This window comes from Equus przewalskii, unplaced genomic scaffold (genome assembly GCF_037783145.1).
Source record: "Equus przewalskii isolate Varuska unplaced genomic scaffold, EquPr2 ChrUn-3, whole genome shotgun sequence".
In the NCBI taxonomy this organism is placed as follows: domain Eukaryota; kingdom Metazoa; phylum Chordata; class Mammalia; order Perissodactyla; family Equidae; genus Equus; species Equus przewalskii.
Window position 1 is genome coordinate 1165367 of NW_027228751.1, and position 27513 is coordinate 1192879.

At 43.8% G+C, this 27513-nt stretch overlaps 1 protein-coding gene across 1 annotated transcript in view; it reads left to right on the forward strand.

Moving 5' to 3' along the window:
- The window catches only part of LMX1A (LIM homeobox transcription factor 1 alpha), a 153826-nt gene that overhangs the window by 90248 nt on the left and 36065 nt on the right, over positions 1-27513 (forward strand). Inside the window, exon 4 of the mRNA XM_070608172.1 lies at positions 17830-18062. Within this exon, the coding sequence (XP_070464273.1) occupies positions 17830-18062 (233 nt within the window). The remainder of the gene's footprint in view (positions 1-17829; positions 18063-27513) is intronic.

Here is a 27513-nt window from a genome sequence, read left to right on the forward strand (position 1 = left end):
CCATGCTGTGGTGGCCACCCACATAAAAAATGGAGGAAGATTGGCAAAGATGTTAGCTCAGGGTGAATCTTCCTCAGCGAAAACAAGACAAAGCAAAACAAAACAAACAAAACAATACTTTGACCCTATATTCGCCTCCATCTGTCACTCCATTTCTCTGTGCCATTTCACAAATGCTTTGAAAGAGCTGTTCATGCTTGTGCCCCATGTCCTTCCACTCCACTGAGGCTTTCCCCCCAGCCCTTCACCTTCACTCACCTCCACATTGCCAAGCCCAGTGGTCAGTGCTCAGTCCCCATCTTACTGGATCTGTCAGCAGCATTTGATGAGTTTCATCCTTTCTGTTTCCTTGAAACATTTACTTCACTTGGCTTCTGCTCCACTTTCCTGTTTTTCTCCTGTCTTTCTGATTGCTTCTTCTCAGTCTCTATCTTTTCTTACCTGGTATATTTCAATAATCTCCTAACTGGCTTTCCTCCTTCTGTCCTTGCCCTCCCCACACATAGCTCTCAACACAGCACTGACAGTGATCGCATTAAAACTTCATCATAGGTATATACCCCAAAGAATGGAAAACAGTAACTCAGACAAATTCATGGACATGCATGTTCATAGCAGCCCTATTCCCAACAGCCAAAAGGCGGAGATAGCCCACATGTCCATCAGTGGATGAATGGATAAACAAAATGTGGTACATCCATACAATGCAATATTACTCAGCCACAAAAAGAAATAGAGTACTGATACATGCTACAGCACAGATGAACCTAGAAAACATTATGCTAAATGAAAGAAGGTAACACAAAAGGTCACATATATTATATGATTACATTTATGTGAAATATCCAGGATAGGTAGATCAAAAGAGACAAAACACAGATTGGTGGTTGCCCACATCTAGAAGGAGAGGAGAAAGGAGGAGAAACTGCTTAATGTGTACGGAGTTTTATTTTGGAGTGATGGAAATGTTTTGAAACTAGAGGTAGTAGTTGCACAACGTCGTGAATATACTGAACACCCCTGAATTGTTCCTTTTGAAATATGTTATGTGAATTTCACCTCACTGAATTAAAAAGGGGAAAAAAGAACTTCATCCAGCATGTCACTCCTCTGCAAAACACCCTCCACTGGCTTCTGGAGGAAAAGTTGAAGTCCTGCTGTCATTCACAAGGCCCTCTCTGGCCTATCAGAGAGGGACCAATGACTGCCTGATGAATTCTCCAATCTCAGCAATTACCACTATTCCTCTTACCCATTCCGTCCAGCCACATTGGACTCCGTGCCAGAGTCCCCAACATGCTGGTCGTGCTCCTACCCCAGGGCCTCTGCACCTGCTGTTCTCTCTGCCTGGAATGCTCTTCCCACAGATAGTGGTGAAGTGCACTCCTTACGAGCTCCTTCAGAGCTTTGCACAAACATCAGCTACTCAGTGAAAATTACAACCCCTCATTCCTGGCACTTCCTGTCCTCTTTTACACCTTCATTTTTATTGACTGCACTCATCTGACATTTTATTGGTTTCTCTTTGCTTTCGATCAAATGTGAACTCCAAGGGCAGGGATTTTCCCTGGTATGTTCACTGTTATACTCCTAACACCTAGAACAGTGCCTCAATATTAGCAGCTAGAATAGTAGGACTCAATAAATATTTGTTATATGTATGAATAAAACCCTTTCCTTGAGTGATCTATAACTTGCATTTCCTAACTTTCTTTTCAGCACTTGCTAGTTTAAGGACCTTATGTCCCTTTGTAAGGAATGCTTGCAATTCAGTTTTTTCCCCAGGCATGCCCATAAATTAGTTAGTCATGACATTTAGGTTGTTTTCTGGTTGATGAAGATGTGTTGCAGTATATGTCTACCCTCTTTGTCTCTGGCCCTCTCACGACTGCAGTTTAGGGGAACAATATTTTTCTTCTTTGAGGTACTGACCTGTTCTGAGAGGGATTCAGCCCATGACTGTAGTCTGGATAGCAGTATGTTTCAATGACGATAACAATTGCCGGATTTTCTTCCAGTGTAGCTCTTCTTGGTACAGTCAGGATGGAGGTTGATGCTGGTGCATGCAGCTCTTTCTTCACGGTGGAGAAACGTGGAGAACTCAGAGAGGCACTTGTGTTTGAGTGAAAAGTAGTTCTTGCCTTTGCCACAGAAGTCCCTTCTTCCTGGAGGAGTAGGGCAGTTTCTACAGGTCTTTCGAGAGGGAGTTTCATGAGGGCTCCTCTGCTTTCTCTTTTGCCAAAAGGGAAAAGCAAGCCCCTGACTTTCTGTCTCATTGTAGGTAATCTGCCTGACACCCAGTGATGAAGGCAGGCCTTTCTCCTACAACTGGCAAGAGGGGTCTCTAGCCTTAGGCGTTGGCTTGGAAGAACAGGTCTTTAGCTTCCTAATTATTCTTAAAATTGTAGCTGGGAATCTGAAGGTCTCCTGGAAGCAGGGAAGTAGTGGACTACTTTATCAGCATCGTCCCTGTGGCCCTGCCTCATAGACTCTGAGAGCTCATTGCCTGAGCAGAACAGTGACGGCCCTAAAAGCTCATCTCCTCTTCAAGACTTCCCCTGGTTTGGGCTCACCTGAGCTTATCATTATTTATTTCCATGGTGGGGAGAGGGGTTGTTATGCATTATTTTTTCTAAACTTCTGGTTGTAGTATGCTGTGAGACTAAACTGGATCACCAGTCTAAGGGAGCATGTGTGTGTGTGCATGTGTATATGTGAGCACACACTTGCATCTGTACACATAACTTGTCACTGTGATTCCAATCCAGGAATCTGGTTTCACAGAGATTCTTGTGGTTCTTTAGCTCCTCATGCCTGTCCCTTTTCTCTAATCCTTTGAATGGAGCTGGATATGAGGAGCAGAGCCATGTGAAAGGCATCCAAGATGAAAATTATATCCCAGACTTGCACGTGAATGTTGTGGTTGGGGGTAGTGGGTATGCTTGCTGGCGTGGCACACTTGCCACCATTCCTTCTGGTTTTTCCATTTCTTCTCAGTCCCCACTTGCTTGTTTCCACCCAAGTTCCAAGGTTGATGCTCTTCTGGGTTATAACCAGCTTGGATTATTGATCTCAGAGCCTGAGCTCTCTTTCAAGAAGTGGAGGACGACCTCTGGCCTTTCCTTCCTAGGTAAAATACAGGTGATAACCTCATTTATCCAGCTCTACCTTATTAGGAGCTTAGGTTAATAATGGTAGTAGTACTGCCTTGTAGTCACATAGAGCTTTTAGTTTGCAAAGTACCATCCTACTATTTGATTGAGACAACCCTCAGAGTAAGTTAGGCAGCAATTATATAATGGAGCTTTGGTGGGTTTTGGCATTGACAGACTTGATTTGAATCCTGACATCCCCAATTACTAGCTGTGTAAAGTTGAGCAACTTACTTAAAGCTTCATGAACCTCTATTTTCTCATCTGTAAAATGGGAAGAAGTTTTGAGCTGATAAGTGACATGATCTAATTTAGTTCTTAGTGGGATCACCCTGGCCGCTGAGTAGAAAATCAACTTAGCAGGTGACAGGAAGAAGCAGGTGGTCCCTTTAGGATGCTGTTGAGGTAATCCAGGGAAGAGATGGTGGAAGCATGGCCTACAGTGAGAGCAGTGGAGGTGATAAGTCATCAGATTCTGGTTATACTTTGAAGGTGGAGCAGAAATGGTTGTTCATAGTTTGGATATAATGTGTGTCCGAGAGAAGAGTCAAGAATGATTCTGAGGTGTTTTTCATGAGCCACAAGGAAGATGTAGGTGCCACCTATCAACAGAAATGGGGAGACTGTGGTTGGTTTGAGTTGATTTGAGCCAGGATGAGGTGGGTGGGAAAGGATCAGGAACTCTATTGTGGTTTTGTTAAGTATGAGACTTTGATTAGAAATCCAATGAAGAAATTGAGTAGGTAGTTGGATATTCAAGTCAGATTTGAGAAAGAGATCTGGAATGGAGATAGAAATTTCAAAGTCATTTGGCATATACATAATATTTAAAGTAATGAGACTGGATAACCGGATCACCAACAGAAGTGAGTATGGATGGAACGTACTCAACATTTCAGGGTTGGGGAGACGAGGAAGAACTAGCAAAGGAGACCAAGAATGAGTGACTAGTGAGGTAGGAAGAAATCCAAGAGAGTGAGGGGTCCTGGAAGCCAAGCGATCAACAATGTCAAGTATGGCTAATGGGCTCGGTACAATGAGGACTGAACAATGTACAGGTCATTAGTGACCTTCACGAGAAAGTTCTGTTAGAAAGAGTGGGGCAAATGCCTGATTGGATTGACCTTAAAAGAGTAGAAGGAGAGGAGCTGGAGATAGAAAGCAGAAGTAATTTCTTTTTGAATTTTTCTATGAAGTCTATCAAGTAAATGAGGAAGTAGCTGGTGGAGAAAGTAGGATCAACAGGGTATTTGTTTTTTCAGTATGAGATAAATAAGAAAAAATATATGTAAGAATATTTACAAAGAGGGAAAATTTATGATGTAGCTTTTGAGTAAGTGTAAAGTGCTGAAATCTAGTGCCTAAGAGGAGAAGTTGCCCTAGATAGGAGTGCAGCACACACCAGACTTGAATGGAAAGGGGAAGAGCCATTAGCAAGTCAGCATCTAAGCCTGGAGCAGGATTGCGTTTGGCTTCACATAACTTTATCCTGACTAAAGTGAGTTAATTAAAATAAGCTTTTAGGGGCTGGCCTGGTGGCATAGCGGTTAAGTTCATACGCTCTGCTTTGGAGGACTGGGGTTCGCCAGTTCGGATCCTGGGTGTGGACCTATGCACCACTTATAAAGCCATGCTGTGTCAGGAGTCCCACTTATAAAAAATAGAGGAAGATGGGCACAAATGTTAGCTCAGGGCTAATCTCCCCCCCGCCCCAAAAAAGAGATTTAATTTTTCTCACTGAGAGGAAGTCTAAGGATGGTATAACTGCTCAAGAAGGTTTTTGAGGATTCAGGCTTCTCTCATCTTGCTCTGCATCCTTAATAAGTGACTTCAGTTCTCTTAGCATAAAGATGATTATTTCATTTCCAGGTCTTACGTTTTAATTCCAGGTAGAAATAAGGGAAAAACTGAAGAGCAAAATTTATGTTCCAGCTGAGTCTGTCTAATTTTATCAAGAGAATAACAGCTTTTCCAAAACTTCCCACTCTCAATCCCATCCCCAGGAGAATTCCATGTACTGCCTCACATGGCTACTCCTAGCTGCAAGGGAGTCTGAGCAGGTGATTTCTTTTTTTCAACCAGGAACCCAGCCATCTGGATTTTGGTTACAGGAGGTAGAATATGAAAGATCATTGTGTCTTCCAGTGTTTAAAATTAAAAAGAAATTTCTTTTACATTGTGGTAAACTGCACGTAACATAAAATTTACCATCTTATCATTTTTATGCATACAGTTCAGTGGCATTAAGTACTTTCACATTGTTGTGCTACCCTTACTACCATCCATCCACAGAACTCTTTTCACCTTGAAAAACTGAAACTCTGTACTCACTAAACAATAACTCCCCATTCCATCCTCCTTTCAGCTCCTGGAAAACACCATTCTACGTTCTGTCTCTGTGAATTTGACTCTAGGTACCTTATATTTATGGAATCATACCATATTTGTCCTCTTGTGACTGGCTTACTTCACTTAGCATTATATCCTTGTTATAATGTAGCATGTGTCAGAATTTGCTTCCTTTTTAAGGCTGAATAATATTCCACTCTAATACATTCCAATGTATCTACCACATTTTGTTTATCTATTCATCTGTTGATGGACACCTGGTTTGCTTTCACCTTTTGGTTATTGTAAATAACACTGCTATGAACATGGTTGTACAAACGTGTCTTTGAGTCCCTGCTTAAATTATTTTGGGTAGATACCTAGAAGTAGATTTGAGCTGTATCATATGGTAATTCTATTGTTAATTTTTGAGGAACTGCCATACTGTTTTGTATAGCAGCTGCACCATTTTGCAGCCAACAGTGCATAAGTGTTCCAATTTCTCTACATCCCCATCAAACATGTTATTTTGGTTTTTTTTGATAGTAGGCATCCTAATGGGTGTGGTGTCTTCCAGTTTTTAATGAGTAGGGAGAGAGTTGAAGAACGTGGGGAAGAGAATTGAAGGATAAAAAGGGTAGAAAAAAATTGAAGGGTAAAAATAAAAATAACAAGAAGTAAGAACTATCTCACCTCCCTTGGGTCAGACTTCACTGAAACCTTTCTGGAGCTCTCAAGACACCTGGAGTCCAACTTGAGAAGAAGGCAATGCAATTGTATGGAAAAGGGGCCACATCGGAGGTTCAGGACACCTGGCTTTTTTACTCCTGACTCCAGCACTGCTGGATTTGAGTGGTGTACACAGAGTGCCACACCCTTCTGTGGTACCAATTTTTCCTTTTGTGTGGTGAGGACAGTAGAATCAGAAAATAGACTCTGACCCCCCTCCTCACTTACTTCAGAGCTGAGATGCTCTACAAGATTGTACATGCTTTGAGATCTGTGAACTAAAGGCATCTGGAAATTCAGATTACCCAGACGTGTTTTCCACCCCTCACATGGAAAGGGAAGTCCCACATGGCAGCTCCTTGTGCTTTTTGTGCCAAGACGGGAGATTTTCACTCAGCTTGTCAGTCATTGTTTGTCTTTTCTTGTCTCCCCTAGATGACTGGATGACCCCTGAGAACAGGCTGTTATTTGTGAGGAGAAAGAGAAGAGTAGCAACTGTCAATGTTTTGAACATTATCACGTGCTAGTCACTGCATGAGATGTTTTAGGAACATAATCACTGTTCTTCGGAATACGTCTAGTTTCTAATATAGTGCTGTTGGTATCGTTGATTCTGTGAGGAGCTCTTAGGATGTAACATTATGGCTTTTTTTTTTTTTTTTGACAGATAGCACAATGGTAATGATGAAAAGTGATGGTGACAAAAGCAACAGGATTCATGGAGAGCTTGGTGTTGCCCCCTGCTGGGATCTCAGAATCTTTCCCATCAAAACATCATCAATAATGCCCTTGTCGTTCCTACTATTATTACACACATACACACACACACACACACATATACACACACAGAGCCTAAGAAACATACATTCTTTCTAAGAGTATACATTGTATTGGCCACGTGCCATCCAGCCAAGCCAAAAATTGTGGAACAATAGGAATCTGTGCCCAGAATATCAGCTAAAAATACCTCATTCCCCTGCTCTGTTGTTTGCTGGGTATGTTTAAGAGCGTCCCAGGAGGCTAATGAGGATAAAGGAAAAGAAAACTGACATTTTCAAAGGAAACCAAATCTTTAACTACGTAAAAAGGAAACATATATTTTCCGTATGTCTGTTTTATGTTTCTTGCCATTTTTGCATATCTGTGTGACAGCATGGAAAGTCTGTAATATAAGTCTTGCCACCTTGGCTTGGATTATTGGAATCCATGCTTTCACCACAGTCTTGCTCTGCACCCTGACTCATAGACAGCTTTCCAGGTTTCTGTAAAGAAGAAGGAGGGGAGGAAGAAGAGAGAGCTTCTGAGTGGTAGAGATTCACTGTCCCACACAATATCCACTCATTTAGCTGGTTAGGGCACTGCTTAATAGCCTGGGGGACACATTTCTATCCCTGGTTGGGCCAAATTTAGCCTCTTTTATTTCTTGACCATTGACTGAGACTCAAGCTCTTGCAGGTTCTCTTAATAATCCTAACTTTCTCTGTGGTCAGCGGTAGGTCACTGCTCCTTCTTGGTCCTTGGTTTCTTTCCATTTATAAAATGAGAGGAGAGGTTGACTGATCTCTTGGGGGATCTGACAGGGGAGCAAGGCAAGAATGTGTATGTCTGAATGCAGATCCACACGGTGGTCAGCAGCCTTAGTAAGAAGCAGTCATCTGAGAACTGAAATGATACAGGGAAAGGGTCTGTTCCAAATATTTGCCAGACAATGTCAGCATTAACCAAATAGCAACTGTTGGCTGTGGTTGGCTAAACATGGAGCTGCCGACTTCCTGAACATATGCTGGGTGTTAGGCAGTAGAGTGGGTGTTGGTCAACACTAGTTGGCTAATGTCAATATTTACCTTGGGTTGGGGTAGACCATAACCATAGTTGCCTAAATGAAATGTACCCCTAGTTTCCTCTCAAGCATTTGTCCTTTCATATCTGTCTGTTGGTCTCTTCTCCAATAACATCTGAAAGGCTTGTTGAAGTTTGATTTAATATGTTAAAACAATGAAGAACAGAGACTGAGATACACATGAAGTTCTGTTTTTGGCTCAGTTGACTGCCTTAAAATAAACGATCTTATACAAATATTTACTGGGGCAGATATGTTAAATTGATTTCAATAAAGAGACTTAATAGCTACTGCTTGTTGAGCACAGCTAGTCTGTCAGACACTTGAAATACATTATCTTATTTAATCTCCAGAACATTTTGTAAGAGAGTTATGATCTCATTTTATAGATAAAGAAGCTGAGGCTCCAAGAGTCTATTACTTGCTCAAATTCTCAAAGGTAGAACTGAGATTTGAATCTATCAGACTGCAAAAGCCACGCTTTTCCCACTTTGCCTTGCTGACTCTGGAACAGATGCTTTTTGAGAACAAGAAAAGTACTCAGTCCACCATTTCAAGGTAAAGTCTGCCCATTGCCAGCAACATTTGCAATAGGCTATGAGTCGTGTGCATTATTACCCTGCGCTTCTTGGTGAGGCCAGCGCCTCACAGAGCCTCTGGGACGTGCAGACATACTTAGCAGTTCTCATCCCATTGTATGGTCCTCCTTACTGCTCCCCAGGAGCCCCAGGGAGACAGAGACTCTGATTGGCTCCGCCAGCCACTTATTGTTTTCCATTTTCTCCCCACTGCAGAGTCTTGAGTCTGTCTCTTATAGAAGATCCTGCCACTTCTATTGTCCCTGCAGACTTTCCCACCGCCCCAGGACCACGGGCTCAGTCGCTTATTGTGGTGGTGTTGGCTCAGCCTCAAGGACGGAGACCTTGAGCCAGCTGACAAGGTTGCTTGTGTCACTACTTCTAAGGCCACAAGCCATGCTTTTGGTTCCCAATACTTTTGAATACTCTTCTCTCACCATCTCTCCTTCAGTTTAGCCACATGGTCTCCCAGACTCCCACAGCAGATTTCGCCGGCAGACAGTTTTGGCTTATGGCCAAACCCTGTCTCTGTGCCTGGATGACCTCAGTTACCACGTCAACATGGCACTTAATGAATGCTGCTATGCTGCCCCCTGGTGGAGAGGGTGGAAACTGAATGATACAAAGATTACTGCCTTGTTAAAGGGCTATGCAAAGACCCTCTCCTACTTTCTAAACCAGAGGGTTTGCATACCTGATTAAAACCACTTTCAGCAGTGTCAGTGGAAAGCTGGCATGATCTGTAGTTGTGTGCTGTCCAAGGCTGAAAGCACCTATGATTTCTTATTTTGGTGGGGCAAAAATGGTACACCACCCATTGACGTCAAGTTGGAATTAGGGTTTTTCATGTGTATTTTGTCTTCCATTCTTCTACTTAATTGTCTATGGTATGGAGGCTTAGAGAAGCTCCCTTTAAGGTCTACAGGACTCTGGGTCAAGGTTAATGAAGATTTCAGTCTTTCCAAACATACCCTTGGTTCAGGAACCTTCTGGAGTGTCATAATGGGAGCTCTCTTATTATTCCTGCTCAATCGTCATGAGTCTCAGAGCCCTGGCCCTGGGATAGCTCAGGGTTTGCATGAGGCTGCAATATTCTGCAGTATTCCTGTATATGGGAAGTTGTGTCATCAGCCTGGAGGGTAGATGTAGGGATGACATGGCATCTAGTATATGGTATCTAGAGGATGGTGGGGCAGGGGGTGAAACGGATTGGAGAAAGACATGGGAATTCATGGATGAAGAAGAAAATTAGGCATCAGTTAACCTCTCAGTTTTTACTCTGATATGTAGAGCAAGAAGGCATTTCATCCAACCATGCCAGAACTCTTAGTTGGGTAAATCTAGACAAATCCTGTGTGGATAGACTGCCTGCAAACCTTAGCCTGAGGCCATTACAGCAGGTGGGAACCCAGACTCTGGCTCCATTATGTTGTCAGGGCTGGCCCCCAAGTATACAGCCGGCACCACCAAAAAGCTGACCTCTGACGTTCTTGCATTGTTCCTGGCCTTAGTCCTGAGCTACTTGCCCCAACCCTTCTCTCTCCATCCTCCTTTATCTAATCCTGATTCTCCAAGTTTCTAACATTATAATTCATCTTTTTTTTTTTTTTACTAATTTCTTTCTTATGTTTAATTCAGCTCTTTTTTCCCCATCGTCATCATCACCATTGTAATAGTTACTGTTTTATTGAGGATTTAGCATGTGCCAAGCACTATGCTAAGCAGTTTTAATGTATCAGTTCAGTTAATTCGTTTTGGGATATATGAGGCAGCTCCTTTTGTTATTTCCATTTTATAGAGGAGTAAACTAATGCTGCCATAGCCTGTTCAAGATCACATAGCTAATAAGCGGTGGAGAAGGGATGTGGACCCAAATTTATTTGATTATACCATGTTGCCTCCTTGTCCTCCTATTTCCACAACTCAGTCTCTCTCTGGCTTCCTTAGGTCTTCCTGGGTCCAACCCCATTGGCCTACATTTCTGCCTATACCTTGAAAACAGTGACCCACTAGTTTCTGTACTAAAGGGGGTTCCAGCAATAATTGTCTTGTTTACCCATGTTTTTAGAGTCAGAGTAGACTCTTACATGGTGGTGTTGGGTCAAAGAGCGTCTCCCAGACACTGTTTGTTCTTAATCTGAATCCATAGAGGACAGACATCTTTTAGGGATCCCTTCAGATGCTTTGGGACTGAGGAGCTGAGTAGCCTGAAGGGATCAACTTGGTTCCAAACTCCTGCCTTTCACCCACGTGCGGGCAGCAGAGTCTCAGGTCCTCCTCAAGCCATGCGCCTATCCGGAAAGCCTCTCACGAGCCATCTCAGGTGGCTGCTTGATATTTCTACGTATTTTTCCTGTGAAATCAGTGCTAGAGAGAGTATAGGAGAGAAATGGAGAAAATAAACTAGGAGTCAGCCATCCCAGAGTCTCTCTCTCCTGTGGAAGAGAGGCATCATGAACCAAGCTGAGCTGAAATACCGTGAGATTCTCTTTGAGGTCATCAGATAGTTCTATTTACTCCTACCCCACAAATTTAGTGAGGTAATAGATACAAGAAATAGCACAGCTGCTGGCACCAAGTGGGTATTCAATAAAGATTCATTCCTTTTTTTCCTGTGAGCTTCCATGAGCATCTTTTCCTTTGAAGTAAAATAAATTGGGAGCTGAAATATTTCTAATGATGAGGACCCCAATATTCAGAATGACAGAGGGACTTTTTCCTAAGATCACACAACTGGCACCAAAGTCCAGGTGTCCCTAGGGTGTCTTGGCACGTGGTCGTCTTTCTGTTGTAATTCCTCAGTGCAGGGGGTGCTGTTGCTTCTCACAGGTCTGTGCCTCTTTCTCGATCACCTTAGAGTTATTCTCTAGAAGTTTCTCCGGTGTCAAACCTTCATATCTGCTTTTGAAACATTCCTGTTTCCTTAGCTACAGTGTAGGATTCTCAACCCTGGAATAAAAGCATGAATAATAAAAATGGGGGTGAATTAAGGAATTATCCAGCCTAGTGAGTTTCAAACATGCCTTAGAAGCATAGTGCTTTATTCAAACAAAATCTTTTCTAGAAATATATAAATCTTTTCTACAAATATATGCATATATTTTTCTATATATATATAGAGAGAGAGATGGTTTTAGCTGGTGTGTCTGTGTGGTGTGTGTGTGTGTGTCCATACCCATACATAATCCAATCCCTTTTGGCCTTAGCTGTTTTATATTTATATATACATGAATGGTATGGTTCTGGAAAAGACTTTGGAGAATTACTGTGGCAAGGCAGTGTCGTGTTGAAACACTGTCTGGAGACCTGGATTTGGGTACTGGCAGAGGGGACTTCTCTGGTTGAAAAGTGAGGAGTGAGGAGACATGGGGAATAAAGACTTACCCCACCTGACCCCCTAAGTTCTTGATATAACACTGATCTAGGGCAGTACTTTTCTATTAAAGATAAGAAAACTGAGGCCCTGCGGAAGACGGTGGCCTTTCTGAGGCCCCTTGCTAAGGGAAGAACCCTCGAGCCCAGGTCTTCCTACTCCAAGTCCTCTGTTCTTGCCTGAATCAGGTCGCCTTTCCTTTTTCTTCTTCACTGTCCTCCGTGGCACCTGGCAGAAGGCTGGGGGGAGCTGGTGGTCAGTTACAGGAGACACTGCCTCGCTCACATCATCTTGGCTCCCTGTGGTGGGAGCTGTGGTAGGAGGATGAGCATTTTCTAAGGAGCATGCTCTGCCTGGCAGCCCACGAGCAGCAAGTCCCTGGGTTCATCCCCCGGCTCAATGCTGCGCTCGAAGAAGATGAAGTCATGTTGCTGTCACAGCTGGGAGGAGTCAGCAGAAGGGCTCACACTGCTGAGGAAGAAGTGTTCTCTTAGGATAGGGCTCAGGAAACTCCTCAGCACGAGAGCCACCTTTGGGGCAAAAAAACATCCACAAAGGTCAAAAGACAGAGGCGGGGCAAGTAAAAATGACTAAAAATTATGCTATACCTTATATAGGTTGCAAAGTACTCCACATATACTTTCTCATTTAATCCTCACTTATCTAGGCATGTAGGCATTGTTACTGCCTTCTACATCTGAGCAGACTGAGGCTGCAAAAGATCTAGTGATGAGCTCCACGTCATGTGGACTGCCAGGAAGTGGCGGAGCCTGCCATCTCAGACTCTCCCACCTGAGCTACAAGTTGTGCATCTTACAGCTTGTGGCTGTACAGGAAGAGAGGTAGACAAGGTACCGAGTGGAATTTCAGCTAGCCTCTACTTCCCTGCCTGGCAGAAGGAGTGGGGAAGGGCTAGAGGGAGGAAGAGATGGGGTGGGGGGAGAGGGAGGGAAGGAAGAGGAAGAAGATTCAGTGACCCTTAGCCTAACTCAAGTGGATGAGTCTCTGCTTTGCGCCATTCTGGCTGTTTCCCTCCTACAAACTATGCACCCGGCCCCCCCCCCCCACCCCCCTGCCACCTCCTGTGGTCGTTTGTTTAGAGCCTGCTGGCTGCTGGAGGATGTGAGTTTCCTGAGGACAGGGCAGCCTTTATCTTTCGTCCCCATGCCTTCCCCACAAAGGGCATTCAATAGAGGAAGGAGAGCACTGACTGAGGGCTTAGTCTCTGGGACAGATGCTGCACTGGATGGTTTCTCACCAGCTAGAAACTTTATTCCCATTTTACAGGTGAGAGAATTAGATGCAAAAAGGAGATAAGGAATCATTCAAAGAGCTTTCGGGAGTAGGAGTTTTTGTAATGGTAGGAAGAGTTGAGAGTTATTACGTATGCCTAGAAGAGCTGGGTATTTCTGGAAACTGTCCCTAGCTTTCCAGGCCACAGCCAATCTGCCAGGCTCTGAACCCGAGTGAGGTCTCATTAGCATTCAGAGGGGGAAGTAACGGTGGGGGCCGCCATCCAGGGCCTTGGGAAGAGACAGGCTGTGTTTTAATTACGACCTGGACTTTTGAACAAATCCCTTTCTCTGCTTGTCTGAGCCTTAGAGAAAACAACTTGTGGGAGGTGTGTAGTCGGCAGCTGGCTCCACAGTGGTACCCGTACAGCTGTGTACACATCTGGCACACAGGTGGTAGACTGCATGTGCCTTTTCTCCTTGAATTGCTCTGGGGTTCGTGAGGGTAACAAGAGCCAAGGTAGTAAGGTGAGGTTGACCTGGTCTTTATCCAGAGGGGGAGAGCTGATGGAAGAATGGAGAGAAACAGGACTGCCCCCCTCTTCCGGGTCTGTAATCCCCATTGACCATGACCATTTCAGGATTTGAGCCCAGACAACTCACGCCACTTCCTCCAGCCACTCCTGAGTCAACATGGTGGGTTTTCTTTGTTGAGCTTGCCCTAACCCTCCCTTCTCCAACTTGGGGGACATTTTTGGAGTGGGGGATGAAATTAAGAAGGGAGGAGATTAACAGGGTAGAAGTTAGACAAGCACAGATGCTACCACCTGCAGCTGCAGATTCTCAAGTGCTTGTTGACTCCCTGGGAGCATTTGCCTTGAGTCTGTTGAACAGTTCATTCCAGGGGAAGGGGAGGAGAAGGAGAGCTTGGGGACAAAGGGCCTTTGACCGGCTCCTGGAAAAGCATTGATTAGTTTGCTCAGGTTGGCAAACAGTGGCTAGGGACTTGGGGCCAGGGATGAACTGGGTGGATTTTTTGCCTGATGCACAGCATCCAGCATGGGGGGAGGGAGTCAAGGCAAATGTTCAAGGGACTGGTGTGCCCTGAGGTTCATACGTGGAGAGCAAAACCACACTGGGCAGCTGGAGGAAGGGGGTTGGGGGGCAAGGCTGCTGGTATCTGGATTTCTTTGTTTTGGGCTGTTGCATACCTTGTTAGTGGTGAAAGAGCCACACCAGCCCCTTGGACTGTCCCCCAACCTCCCCTCCATTCTGAAGTTGAGAGGCAGAGGGAAGGCATATCAGATGGGTGTTTCTAAGCTCTCCCCATGGCCAAGGGCAGGGGGCTGGGTGCGGTGGCCCAAGGCCTGGGTTGAGAGTGATGCAGCACGTGCACTTCTGATCTGTGCTGCGCTGAGTGACCTGCAGGCTGGCCTCTGTCCTGGGAGGCCATTCCCTAGTGGATTCATGGGAGGCAGCTTCATTCTCTTCTCCAAGCCTTGGCTTCCTTCGCTCGAAGAGTTTGAATGGCCTGCCTTTTTCTTGTACCAGTCTGTGTGTAATGCCTCCTTGGGAACCCCTCCTTGGCTTCCTCTTCACTCCACCCTCAAAATTCTTCCCTTCTTCCAGGATAAACACACTATGCACATATGTAGACTTAGAGTTATAACCAGTGCAGCTTAGAGCTGGGAAGCGATTAATATTATAAACAGACTTTATGCCATTCTGTTTTGTACTCATGAACTGTTGCTTTGTATTGCCCTTGTATTCTGTTTCCCAAGGTAAATCCCTACAGGTGGACATTTATCTGTTCATTGATTTGTTTGTTTGCTGTTTCTCTCACTAGCATGTGAGCTCCACGGGGTTGGAGACTTTGTTTTGTATCATTTTGTGCCTACAACTGTGCCTGACATATAAGAGACTCTCAAAATAGACTTGTTTACATCTACAAATGCTGCTGGTGCTGGTTTCTTTTCCTTGTCCCCCTAAGTCACCAGAGTATATGGGGTAGTGCACAGTGGATGCTTCTGAACAAATGAAAGGATGAATGAAAAGAAAGCTAAGTGAGTAAATGAATTTGTGAATGAGCTTTTGAGATGGAACTGGCCACTATGAGGCCATTGTGGTGGTTGGCCTGTCTATAGGAAAATGGTTTTCAGTTTTTCATGGTTCCTTGGCTTCTGCCAAGGTGGGGCTCATGAGCAGAGCAATATGGCATCAGCTCCCTGGATATTCTGAGTCAGCTTGAGTCTGCCCTTGTGAAGAGAGGAGGGCTGTGGAGGTATGAACTCACTCTGCCCATTTTGTTCCCGCTCACCGCCATCCTCTCCTGGCACCATCTGACCTTTCCATGTCTTGACCCCTCTCGTACATGGGGACAAAAAGAGAGTGGTTTTGAGACAGAATTTTTCCCCTTATTGTGCTATTACTTTAAAAAAGAAAATAGCTCTTTATTTTGGAAATAGCAAAATGAATGCTATAATGAATGAATCCCAGAGATATTTTGGGGGTATATTATCTCTGTGCTTATACCAAAGGCTTTGACAAAGGCAATTAGATTATCATGAGGTAATTTAAAAAAGAAAAAAGAAACAGATCTACTTTAAATTTTAGTCTTTCATAGACTACTCTGAACTCTTATTGATCTGAGGTGACAAGGAAGAGAAGAGCCACCTTCGTTGGGAACCTCCTGTGTGTCAGCTTCTCTGGTAGGCTCTTTGCAGATGCTATTTCAGAAGAGGGTGAGCAAGTCAGATCCGTGGGTCAAATCAAAGCAACTTTTATTGAGTACCCGCTGTGTGCAAGAGGCTGTGGGCTATATAAATATTGTATAGGCCTTGTTCTTGAAATACAAGTTATAAACATGGAAAAAGTTAAATAATAAGCCAAGATTAAGATATCTTAATAAGAAGCAATGATCATAGGACTTTGGCAGCTGGAAGAGATTGCCTACCCTAATGTCTTTAACAACAGCCAGAAAAAAGGAGGCACAAAGGGGAGAAACAACCTCGGCAGAGCTGGCAGCAGAGCCCAGGCCTCCAGATGTCACCATCTTTTGTGTCTTGAAACATCTCCAGATAACTGCCGAATGACCAGCACAGACAGCTCCCGGTAAAGGTGTTCAAAGGCGGGCCAGTTGCTTCAGACTAGGGTAGGGGACGTCAGCGCAGAATTCAAGGAGAGGGCCGGAGCTGCTGTGTTCTGAAGGGCAGGTTGGATTCAGATAGATTAAACAGAGAAGGAAGGGCTTTGCAGGAGGGCGGAATGGCATAAATAGGCCCAGAGGTGGGAAATCAGAAAGCTTGTGTGCAGAGTGGTGACATTATCATCATCCACGAGCTCCGACCACAAGAAGCCTGGGAGCCGACCCCCATGCTTCCCTGTTTCCAGGTTGTGGGTTCTGCCCCTTCCTCTCTGGTTTCCCTGCTGCTGCCTTAGTGCTGACTTTTGTCACTGCTCAGCTGCTCTCCCTCACTCATCTCTCTAACTCCATTTCCACTCCACCTTTCATACTGCCAACAGTTCCTTTTCTAAATCAGGGCTCTTATCATGTTAAAAATTGTTCAGCGATGCCCTATGGGTTACCAGATGATGTCCAGCCCAGGTGTGCAATCAGGTCATGACTTGCCTCACCTGCCACCCCTCTCGAGGCCCCCTGTCTCCAACCTGGTGGACAACACACCGTGCATGCACTTTCATGACTTCAGGCCTTTGCACAGGCTGTTGCCTCTGCTGGGGATCCCCTGCTCCCGCCCCTTTATGCCTGCCAACCTGCCTGCCTTCCTGTCTTTCATTTGACCAAGATTTATTGAACACTGAACAAAATGCAAGTCCCCCTACTCTCTCCCTGACAGATAACTGTTTCCTTCTCCGTGCTCCTGGAGCCTTCTACTTTAATTATTTGGACATGTCTGTCTCTTCCATTAGCCTGAGCTCATTGCTGGGAGGGATTTTTTCTTTTATTTACCTTCACATTACTGGTACCTACTGCTCTGGCTTGGCATAGACACCCTTGATGTGGTTTGTTGAAAATAAGTGAAATGAAAGAAGAGCTAAGTCCTGAGAGAGAGGCTGAATCCATGGAATGTCAGGCTGGGAAGTTGGGATGCAGTCTGATCTCTCAAAAACCAGATTACACATCAGAATGCCCTGGGGAGCTTGTTAAGAATTCACATTCTGGAGCCCACCCTGTTACATGCTGATACGAGTGGGCTGGACATTTTGGTTGTTATTTTCTTTAAATAATAAGCTCCCCCAGGGCTTCTGGGCAGCCTGCCTGGCACCAGTCTGTAGACCACCCTTTGGGGACACTGTGTCATAGACCGCACCAAATACACCCCGGGCATCAGCTCAGACTTCTTCCAGTACTTCTCATTCTGCTTTTCTTAAGCTTTTGAGAGAGTAACTCAACCAAATTCTTTGGTTCAACCTCCTTGGGGAATAAATCATCAGGGTTTAAAGTGTATTCCATTCCAAACATCCTCATCTTCATCCCAGTTCTGGAAGTTTCCTTTGCTGTTGACTTGAGGGGAGACCTGGGCCCAAGCCAGACCTTTCTCACAGACCTTGCTCTCCTTTCTCCCTCCCCTGCTGCCAGGCTGTTTGCTGTCAAATGTGGGGGCTGCTTCGAGGCCATCGCACCCAATGAGTTTGTTATGCGGGCCCAGAAGAGTGTGTACCACCTCAGCTGCTTCTGCTGCTGTGTCTGTGAGCGGCAGCTCCAGAAGGGGGACGAGTTTGTCCTGAAGGAGGGGCAGCTGCTCTGCAAAGGGGATTATGAGAAGGAGCGGGAGCTGCTCAGCCTGGTGAGCCCAGCAGCATCAGACTCAGGTGAGTGCCCTGTGCTGGGCAGGGGGTGTGGGGAAATGGAGTGGGCTGCCAGTCTGCTTTTCTTTCTCCCTAGAGGGCCAGCCACCAGGGCAGCCTAGTTCTATGACAAGGCAGCTCTGTGCACTCCAGGAAGTTTCTTTGTAAGCTGGGAGTAATCTCTTATCAGTCAGGTATTTCCATGATGAAGATGTATAACAAATTGCCCCCAAATTCCATGGCATACAACCATAAACACTTAGGCACGCATTCTCAAGTCTCTGGGTCAATGGGAGTCACTCTGCTTCAGGCTGAAGGTCTTCAAGTCACCTGGAATCTGCTGATCTCAGCTGAGCTGAGCTCTAGGCTGTAGACCAGGTTCAAGTCTGCTCTGTGTGATTCATTCCAGGGCCCAGGCTTGAGAAGCAGCAGCTACAGGTCATGCTCTTCTCCTGGCGATGGCAAAAGTACAGGAAGGCATGTCCAACCGGACAAGCACATTTCAAGCCTCTGCTCACATCATGTCTGCTAATGTTTCAATGGCTAAGGAAATTAAAATCTCAAACCCAAAGTCCATGGGAGGGGAAATACACTGCATACCCCACAAGGCCTTGCTAGGGAGTAGATGCATAATACTATTAAAGGGAATGATGAATTGGAACCAATAATTCAGTCTGTGACTATTACTGACCTGCTCTAAGCCTTTGTTTCCTCATCTGTCTAATGGGAAAGCTAGAATCTATCTAAACCTTGGTGGGTCACATAAAGAAAGGAACTAGAGTCTATTTGTTCCACCCACCCAACCCTCACCCTTCCTGCCTTGGGTGGAGAGGGAAGAGGGGAGATAGGAGAAATTCAGAGGTTTTGTAGAGCAAGTTCCACGAGGCCAGAGAAATTCAATTAAAACTGCCCAAGTTGAGCATGGAATGCCTTTTCAGGGTGTCAGTCCTTGTCAGCCTTTGTCTTAGTCTGGCTTCCCTTTTCCTCCAAGAATCCGTGAGATCCAATGAGGCGATATCCATGTGACCTTACTAGTTCTTGCCCATGCCAATTCCAGTGCAATTCCAAACCCCTTAACACAGCTTACTAGGCCCCCTGCAGTCTCACTCTGCCCATCTCTTCAGTCTCTTGGGAGCCTCTGATCCCTTCCACTCTACATTCAGCCTCGCTGGACTCCAGCACTTATCAGTGTCTCCCACTCACTTCCCCATCTTAAAAGTTGATTCCTTCTCTGCCTCTCTCCCTGACTCTTTTGTCTTGCTAGCATATCCTTTAAGCTTCTCTCTAGGGAATACTTCATCGAGGAAGACTTTATTCCCATGTGCTGGGTGAGTTTATCCTTAACCTCTCCTGCCATGACATGGATCCCACTTTATTGTGGTTGTTTGTTTGGCTGTTTGTCCTTCTTGCCAGAGTGCTAAGCCCCATGAGAGACAGTGTGTGTCTTTTTTATCACTGTATTCCCAAGGCTTAGCACAGGCCTGGGATGTTGAGGGTGCTTGATAAAGCCTTTGTTAAAGAATGAACAAACACATGACACAAAAGCATTGTGGCATGATGCTTGAGTACAAGAGCCTTGGGGACAATCAGGTGGGGTACCCCATCCTACACCACTCATATCTGTGTGACTCTGGGCAAGTTTCTGAACATCAATCTCCACAACTGTAAAATGGTGATAATCATGCCTTCCTAATAACTTTATTTGGGGGAATAAAAGCGATCGTGTGTGTAAGAAGCCTGGTGTTCAGTAAGTGCTGATGCTTAGCAAATGCTGGCTGGAGTTGGCTCTTCACAGCAGTTGTGTTTCCTTCCTTTACCTCCCACTCAATTTTTCTTGCCTAGCACTGCTTGCAGCCATAAGTATGGTGACACCAGGACAATTCCAACTCCTGTTGTACTCCTTGGTCTTAAGTTTTCCTGGGTGTTTTAATTTGAGGGAAATGTCTCCTTGTCAGGAACACTGCCACTGACATACTGAGTATCTCCTTCTGCGCTATCTGGACCCATTTGGTATAAGGCCTCCACTGAGTATAAGGTCAGCTCATCCTGTCTTTCTCTTTAGGTGCCATGCTGTGCCCACCCACTTAGGCCTCCTCTGCAGAATATTGCAAAATCCTCAGATTCCCAAAGGGCTTAGGAGCTATGGTGATCAGAATACAAGCCTGATCTTAGAAAGACATGCACACCCAGGAGGACATACCGTTCCTTGTCACATGGGAATAAACACTGGGGTCTAGTCTTTCTTGTTACACAGTTGGGTGGGGCTTGATCACTAAGTTATCCAATTACAGATTTTAATTGGCTGCAAACTTAATATGAGGCATCACTGTGTTGCCACCCCCAACCTCCAAATGTGCAAAAACAAAAAGAAAAAGCTAGATATAAGCAGCATTAATAGAAGTATAATGTTCAGAGCAAGGCAATTACAATAGGTCCACTTTTCTGGCCACATTTTCAGCAATATGTTCAGTAGTTCTGGGCATTTCTTTTTGAGGCTGATATTGACAAACTGGAGCTTTCCAGTTCATTGATTCATGTATTCATTCAGTTGACATCTCTTGAGTGCTTGCTTTATGCCAGGCACAGAGTCATGATATAAATGACAAGACTAGTGGGGGGGCTGGCCCTGTTGCCAAGTGGTTAAGTTCGCGCTCTCCACTTTGGGGTTTCACTGGTCCCGATCCATGCTGAGGTGGCATCCCACATAGCACAACCAGAAGTGCCTACAACTAGAATATACAACTATGTACTGAAGAGCTTTGGGGAGAAGATGAAGAAGAAGCAAAAAAAAAAAGAGAATGGTGGGGGTTGGGGAGGTCTCAAAATCATGTCCAATGATGGGATTGTAGATATTTAGGCTAGAAAAGTAAACACTGAAGGAAGACGTAATTGTTGCCTTCAAATGGTTGAATCAGACTTATTTTTGTTTTCTAATTTCAGAGAGCAGAATAAAAATTCATTCGTTCGATTATTTAACGTAATCATTGAGTGTTTAGACTATAGCTAGAAAACTAAAGGGAAGCAATTTTGACTCAACACAGCGAATGTTACGATGTCATTCTAATTGTTAGATCTAACAAAGAGTAAAACTACTCAAAAGGTAGACCCCGACTTCTTGAAACTAATATTGATGAGGTGGGAGAGGAGGATGGTTCTAGAAGACCTCTCTTGTCCCTTTCAACTCTAAAAATCTATCACCGTTCTTGAAGCTTTAAATGAAATGATGTTAAAGCCTCAACTAGAAGCAAATATATTGTCTGTACCACTCATTTTGTCAATTATATAAATGCTGCCTGTCTTGCATCATAAAATGTTTTGTATGCCAAAGCCTGCCTCATTTGCCAAAGCCTGCCTCACTAATGAGAGGACACGCTTCTAGAGAACAGGGTTGTAGCTTTTAATTCCTTTGTTCCCTTAACAAAGCTTAGCATAATGCCAAGAGATAAGTAACTGATCAATAAGTACCTAATGAGTTGAATTAAGTCTTAAAGGAAAGAAGTCCACCTCATATTAGGGATTGACAGAAAGCAAACATTTTTAGGATCTGTCCCAGTACAAATACAATTCCTTCTCTGGTTTCTGTCCTGAGCACTTTACATATTGTAGGTGCTTGATAAATATTTGTTGAGTGAATGATTGAGCGATCTGTCATCTTTAACGTTTTTATCAATGGCTTGAATGAAGACACAGAAGGCAAGTTTATTCGATTTGCAGATGACACAAACCTGGCATGGAATGCTGGTGTGGCAACTGATATTCCCAGTGTTCAAAAAGATTTTGACAAGCTAAAAGAACAGCACAAGGTCAGAAAGATGAAATCTAACCATTGGGTTCCAAAATTCAATAGTAATCATTTGTAATGGGGCCTGTTTTGATGGAATTTTATGTGGAGTTTTACTTGACCATAAAGTCAATAGGAGCCAAAAGAACGTATATGCTGCATCAGTAGAACTATAGTGCCCTTAACATGTCATTATAGTTCCATTAGTTTCCTGCATTGGTCAGAGCACATGTAAGATATTTGGTCTAATTTTAAGTGATGCATTTTAGGGGCTGGCCCGGTGGTGTAGTGGTTAAGTTCACATGCTCTGCTTCAGCGGCCCAGAGTTCACGAGTTTGGATCCTGGGCATGGACCTACACACCGTGCATCAAGCCATGCTGTGGCAACGTCCCACATACAAAATAGAGGAAGATTGGCACAGATGTTAGCTCAGTGACAATCATCCTCAAGCAAAAAGAGGAAGACTGACAACAGATGTTAGCTCAGGGCCAATTTTCCTTTCCAAAAGAAAGAAAAAATGATGCATTTTAGGAGGTCACTGACAAACTAGAGAAAGTCTTGAGGAGAGTAATTAGCTTGTTAAATGATAAATAGCTAAAAGAAACTCAGTATATTTAGCTTTGTAAAAATAAGTTTAAGGGAAATATGAGATTCATACCCAAAGGTGCAGCCCCATGTACTGGGAGTGAAATGACAGATTTGGTTCAATATAGGGTCGAACTGTGTCTAACAAGGGTGCAGACTAGACTCTCTTTGTGGGACGTGAACCTGCTTATCTCATAACGTTTTAATTACTCTTGGTGGGAGGCAGGGTCAGTGACCTCTAGGGTTGCTTAAATCTAGTATTCTAGAATCTATAGTATGCTGCTGAGTATTCCAACTTGCACAAAAACATGTGACCCATTTACAGCTATGTGGGACACAGAACTCAGGAGATATTCAGCTGCTGGATGTTCTTTTCTGGTGTGACCAGGAAAGCCTGTTTTGTTCTGGTTCCTGCTTTGCCGGTGGCCTTGATGCAGCCTCCCAAGCAGTGGAATGGAATTTGTAGCCGAAGTTGGACAATTTTCTTTGGATTTACTGGGCAACTTGGATGCCCAGGACCTCCAAGTGACACCTAGCAGCATTCATGCCTCTGCTTTTCTTGATGAAAGAATCACAGGCTTTTGCAATTGGTAGGCACATTAGAGGTTGTCCAGTTCAAACTCCCACCAGATGTTCATCCAGCCTCTGTCTGAGCCTCTCCGACCCTGGGGAGCTCTTGACCTCACGTTCTGAGTGTGGATTGTCAGAATTGTTATATTGAGCCCCACTGTCTGTCTCCATGTGTGTAACCTCAACCTTGGCCTTAGTTCAGCTTTCAGGAACTCACGAAATAAGTCAGTTCTCCCCAGCATGTGGCAGCCCTTTGAGGTGAAGACAGAGATCCTCATACTCCCTAAGTCTTCTTTTTTTCTTTCTAGTTCTTCCCTGCTCTTCCAGCCACCTCTTAGAAGAGATTTTGCTCTATCTGTGAAAATACTACAATCTCTTTAGAATGTACGACCCAGAAGGGGATAAAATCTTCCATATGTGGTCTGAACTGACACAATGTTATTGTTACTCCTGTCATGGACATCATATTCTATTGATGTGGCTCATGATTGCATTAGCTTTTTTGACCCACCGGTGGGGGTAGGGGCTTGGCGGCTGACTATAGGTAACCGTGGCTCCTGGCTGGTCTGTGTTGCATTTCCTAATTATCTACCCCTCTTATCTTCACATTTTCTTTTAACACCAGAGGTCATCTGAGAGTGTCGTGTGCAGCAATTTTTTAAAACTTTTTTTTATTTTGGAATAAAATTTTAGGTTTACAGAAGAAGCAAAGTAAGACGGAAGTCCCCATATACCCTTCATCTGGCTTCTCTTAATGCTAACATTTTACATCTAAAGGTACATTTTAATAAATGTACCACGTAAACGAAGAAATTAACATTGGTACAGTATTATTAACTAAACTATAGATTTCATTCAATTTCATGAGATTTTCAACTAATACCTTTATCCATTCCAGGATCTAATCCAGGATACCACACTGCATTTAGTTTTGTGTTATTTTTATGTTAAATTGCCTTGTCTCTTCATTTTTGGGATCACTGAGGAATGTCTAGTCAGAATGTCACCCCTCCCTTCAACAATATCTTGTATGTTTTATTTCCTTTTATCGTCTCTTACCATGTGATCAGACTGTGTTTTTTGCTTGTTTGTTTTGGGGTTTGTTTGTTTACCATTTAAGATTTTCTTCCCTGAAGACCAGCATGCATTTTAGATTGTGCCCAGGATTTATTCCTCAGCTATTATTTTCGCCTAAGGTTCAAACCATCACATCCTCTTGGTTTGCCAGCTTTTCCTTGGCCAGACCAAAGTCCAAGAGCAGCTGGCCCGGCATTCCTTCCTTTTTCTTTGAGTTGAAACTATCAGCAGGCTGAGGCAGGGTTCTTTTGGATACTCTGCTTTTGTGGAGGTATTTTCCCAGAGGAAGCCTGGGTCATGAAGTCCCCATCATGAGGATCCCTTTCTGCCAAGGAGGTTTTGTGTTTTGGATCAATACAGCGATTCCGTGGCCTCTTTGATCGGGTAGTCTGGCCTGCCCTGGGAGGGTTATGTTGCTTCTCATAGTGTGCACTCACTTGGCCCTAGCACCATGCCGGGCATGCGGTAGGCACTCAGTAAATTTTTGTTTATGGTGAAAATAAATTAACTTTGTCCTGTTCATATTAGCTTCTGAGGTCCTTAGAGAAGCACCAACCTCCAGTATGACTTTCTTCTTATTGGAGCCGGAATGAAGATTCCTCACACATTCTGGAGTTTGTGAGTCCTTCTTAATTTTCCTTAGGATATGGGATAGTGCTGCCTTGGAAGATCCAGGTGGCTGTCTTGTCACTTTCATTGTGTGATACATCTCTTTCTCCTTCTCTTCTGAGTCAAGTTCATCATGACTGGCATTTAGGCACTGGTTTTAATTTCCTTATACAACTTTGGAACTGATTTTTTTTTTTTATTCATTACAGAAGTATTTCAACCTATCTTGGAACTCTTCTTGTTCTCCAATAAATTCGAATAGAGAGGCAGCGGTTACCTCATGAGTTCTGGAAAATGCCTGACTGTCCTATGGGATTATCTTGTCAGTTCATAGTCATGAATTTTAAAATGCAAGCTATAAGAGGAGAAGTCAGCAGGAGGTATGAGGAAGTCTCATTCTCCATATTGTAGTGCAAAGGGCTTGGGATATCAAGTTAGACAAGTCTGAATTTGGGTCTTGCCCTATATTCGCAAGCAGTGTGACCTTGGGAACATTACTTCCCCTCTCCAGGACTCTATTTTCTAATCAGTAAGAAGTGGATCATACTACTTCCTTTGTGTGTTGCTGTAAGAACGCAAAGAGGTAATGCATATCAAGGGCCTGAGACTTGGTTGATACCCAATAAATGGCAAGTATCACTATATCTCCTGGTGCAGGGGCTAGTGTACTTGTGGGTAACTCATGCCTCATGAGCTTATTTCACCAACGATCCATCATTTCACAGACGTCTCATCTTCTGTCTTTGCTCTTCTCTTTTAGATGCTTCTGGATAGCTGGGCTGGGGGCATCTCAGGATAGTAAAGAGAGAGAGAGATTATCATTTGGGGTATATGAACTGGAGATGGAGTGACTGACACCATGGGCCTGCATGTCTCAGAGGTGCTCTCCAGTCTGTAAACATTATAGCTCATGTTGCGTCCTAGAAAGTCAGTGCAGAAGACCAGTCACTTCTGGAACTTAGTAGAAATTTCAAGAAAGAATGGGAAGACTGTGTTGAACTTAGCCACCATTCTTTTATAGACTAGGAAACTGAGGCTTAGGGTGGTTTTAATTTGCGCTCTTTTGAATGCCCAAGTGTCTTCTTATTCCTGAAAATAACATTTTCTGTAATACGGTTATCCTGAGGGTGGATCTCTCTGTGCCTCTTGGTCTGAGGATGGTGGTATGTCTCCCATCTTTGAATGAATTTCTTTTGGAATAGATTATATTTCTGTCCCGCAACACTAGTCTTTGAGTCCAGGAAGGAAATTGAACCTGACAGTTACCTGTTAGGGAATGCACTGTATTCCTGAAAAGGCCTGTTATCATTGCTCTGTTACACACCATAATCTATTTATGTCCTTCCAGGCAGCCACCTTACTAACCTTTAATTCAGGAGATATTTCTTACAGATGCCTATACTGTGTCAGGCTCTGTGCTAACCTCTGTGTTTTAGTTGCAGAAAAAGAAGGGTAGAGGAGTTAGTGAATACTGAGCAACACAATTGAGAAAAACATCTCAAAGCCAGAGTCCTAATGTCAAGGGAACAGTGGGGCCAACTTTGTGATATAAAGGGGCTAAGAGCTATGAAAAAGGACATTGCCTGGAGATCAGTCTTGTCATTCTTTCCTTAAAGAAACAAAGGGGTGAGCCATTTAAAAAAAACAAAAACAAACCTTAAGTACTAAATTACTCAGATAAACATTATAGTTGTTAAGAAATATATTTAAATCATGTTTTAAATTTCTCTCTACAGCAGTTTTTCAAAAGACTGTGCTCTGCAAGAGAATTTTCCAGGACATTTTAACTGGAGCTCAGTAAAAAATACATTTTTATCGTGACCTAGTATACACATTCATATTTGCGTGTTTGAAATAAAAGTTTCAACACTTTAAGTGACTTAGAGCTTACCCTCTGTGGTGATATTTTCTATTCTATTTATTTATTTATTTATTTATTTATTTATTTTTTAAGATTTTATTTTTTCCTTTTTCTCCCCAAAGCCCCCTGGTACATAGTTGTATATTCTTCCTTGTGGGTCCTTCTAGTTGTGGCATGTGGGACGCTGTCTCAGCGTGGTTTGATGAGCAGTGTCATGTCCGCGCCCAGGATTCGAACCAACGAAACACTGGGCCGCCTGCAGTGGAGCGCGCGAACTTAACCGCTCGGCCACAGGGCCAGCCCCTATTCTATTTATTTTTTAATTCTAGTCTTAGCCTACTCTATTAATTTCATAACCCACTGATGGGTCATGGCCTGAAGTTTGAAAAGTACTTCTTCAAAGGGCAATTACTTACAAACTTATCCCCAGGTTTTGGAATTGGTATAAATTCCGCAAATCTCAAGCCACTAAATATGTTTTAATTTCCTACATATACCCGCACTGTGTCAGGTGCTGAGAATAAAACCAAAGACACACAAGATATCATCTGGCCCCAAAGACTTGGCTCAGTGCCCTGCATGGAGAAAACACACAATATCTGTTATCTATTTTCATTGTTGTTAGTATTATTAAGGAGACATGAAGAGCACACATATTTATATCATGACTAGCTCAAAGGTCTTCGTGGACATTTTCTGATTTATTAATCTGGTGTCTCTAGATAGTAGGCAAGAGGCAGTTATAATTGCCTGGGCCTTTCAGGTTGTTTTCAAAATCAAGTTTTGTCTCTTGTTAGTATCATAGCCCTGAAATTGACTACCAGAATTATCTGTTGCCCTCCGTCTAAGGCTCGGGCGCTTCTTTTCTGTTCTGAACCTTTGTCTTCAAGTGTATTTGTTTTGTCTTCATATTGTAGATAGAGAAATAAGGACACAGGATACTCGAGTCAGGGATAAGCCAGAATAAGAACTTAATTCTACCAATTACCGA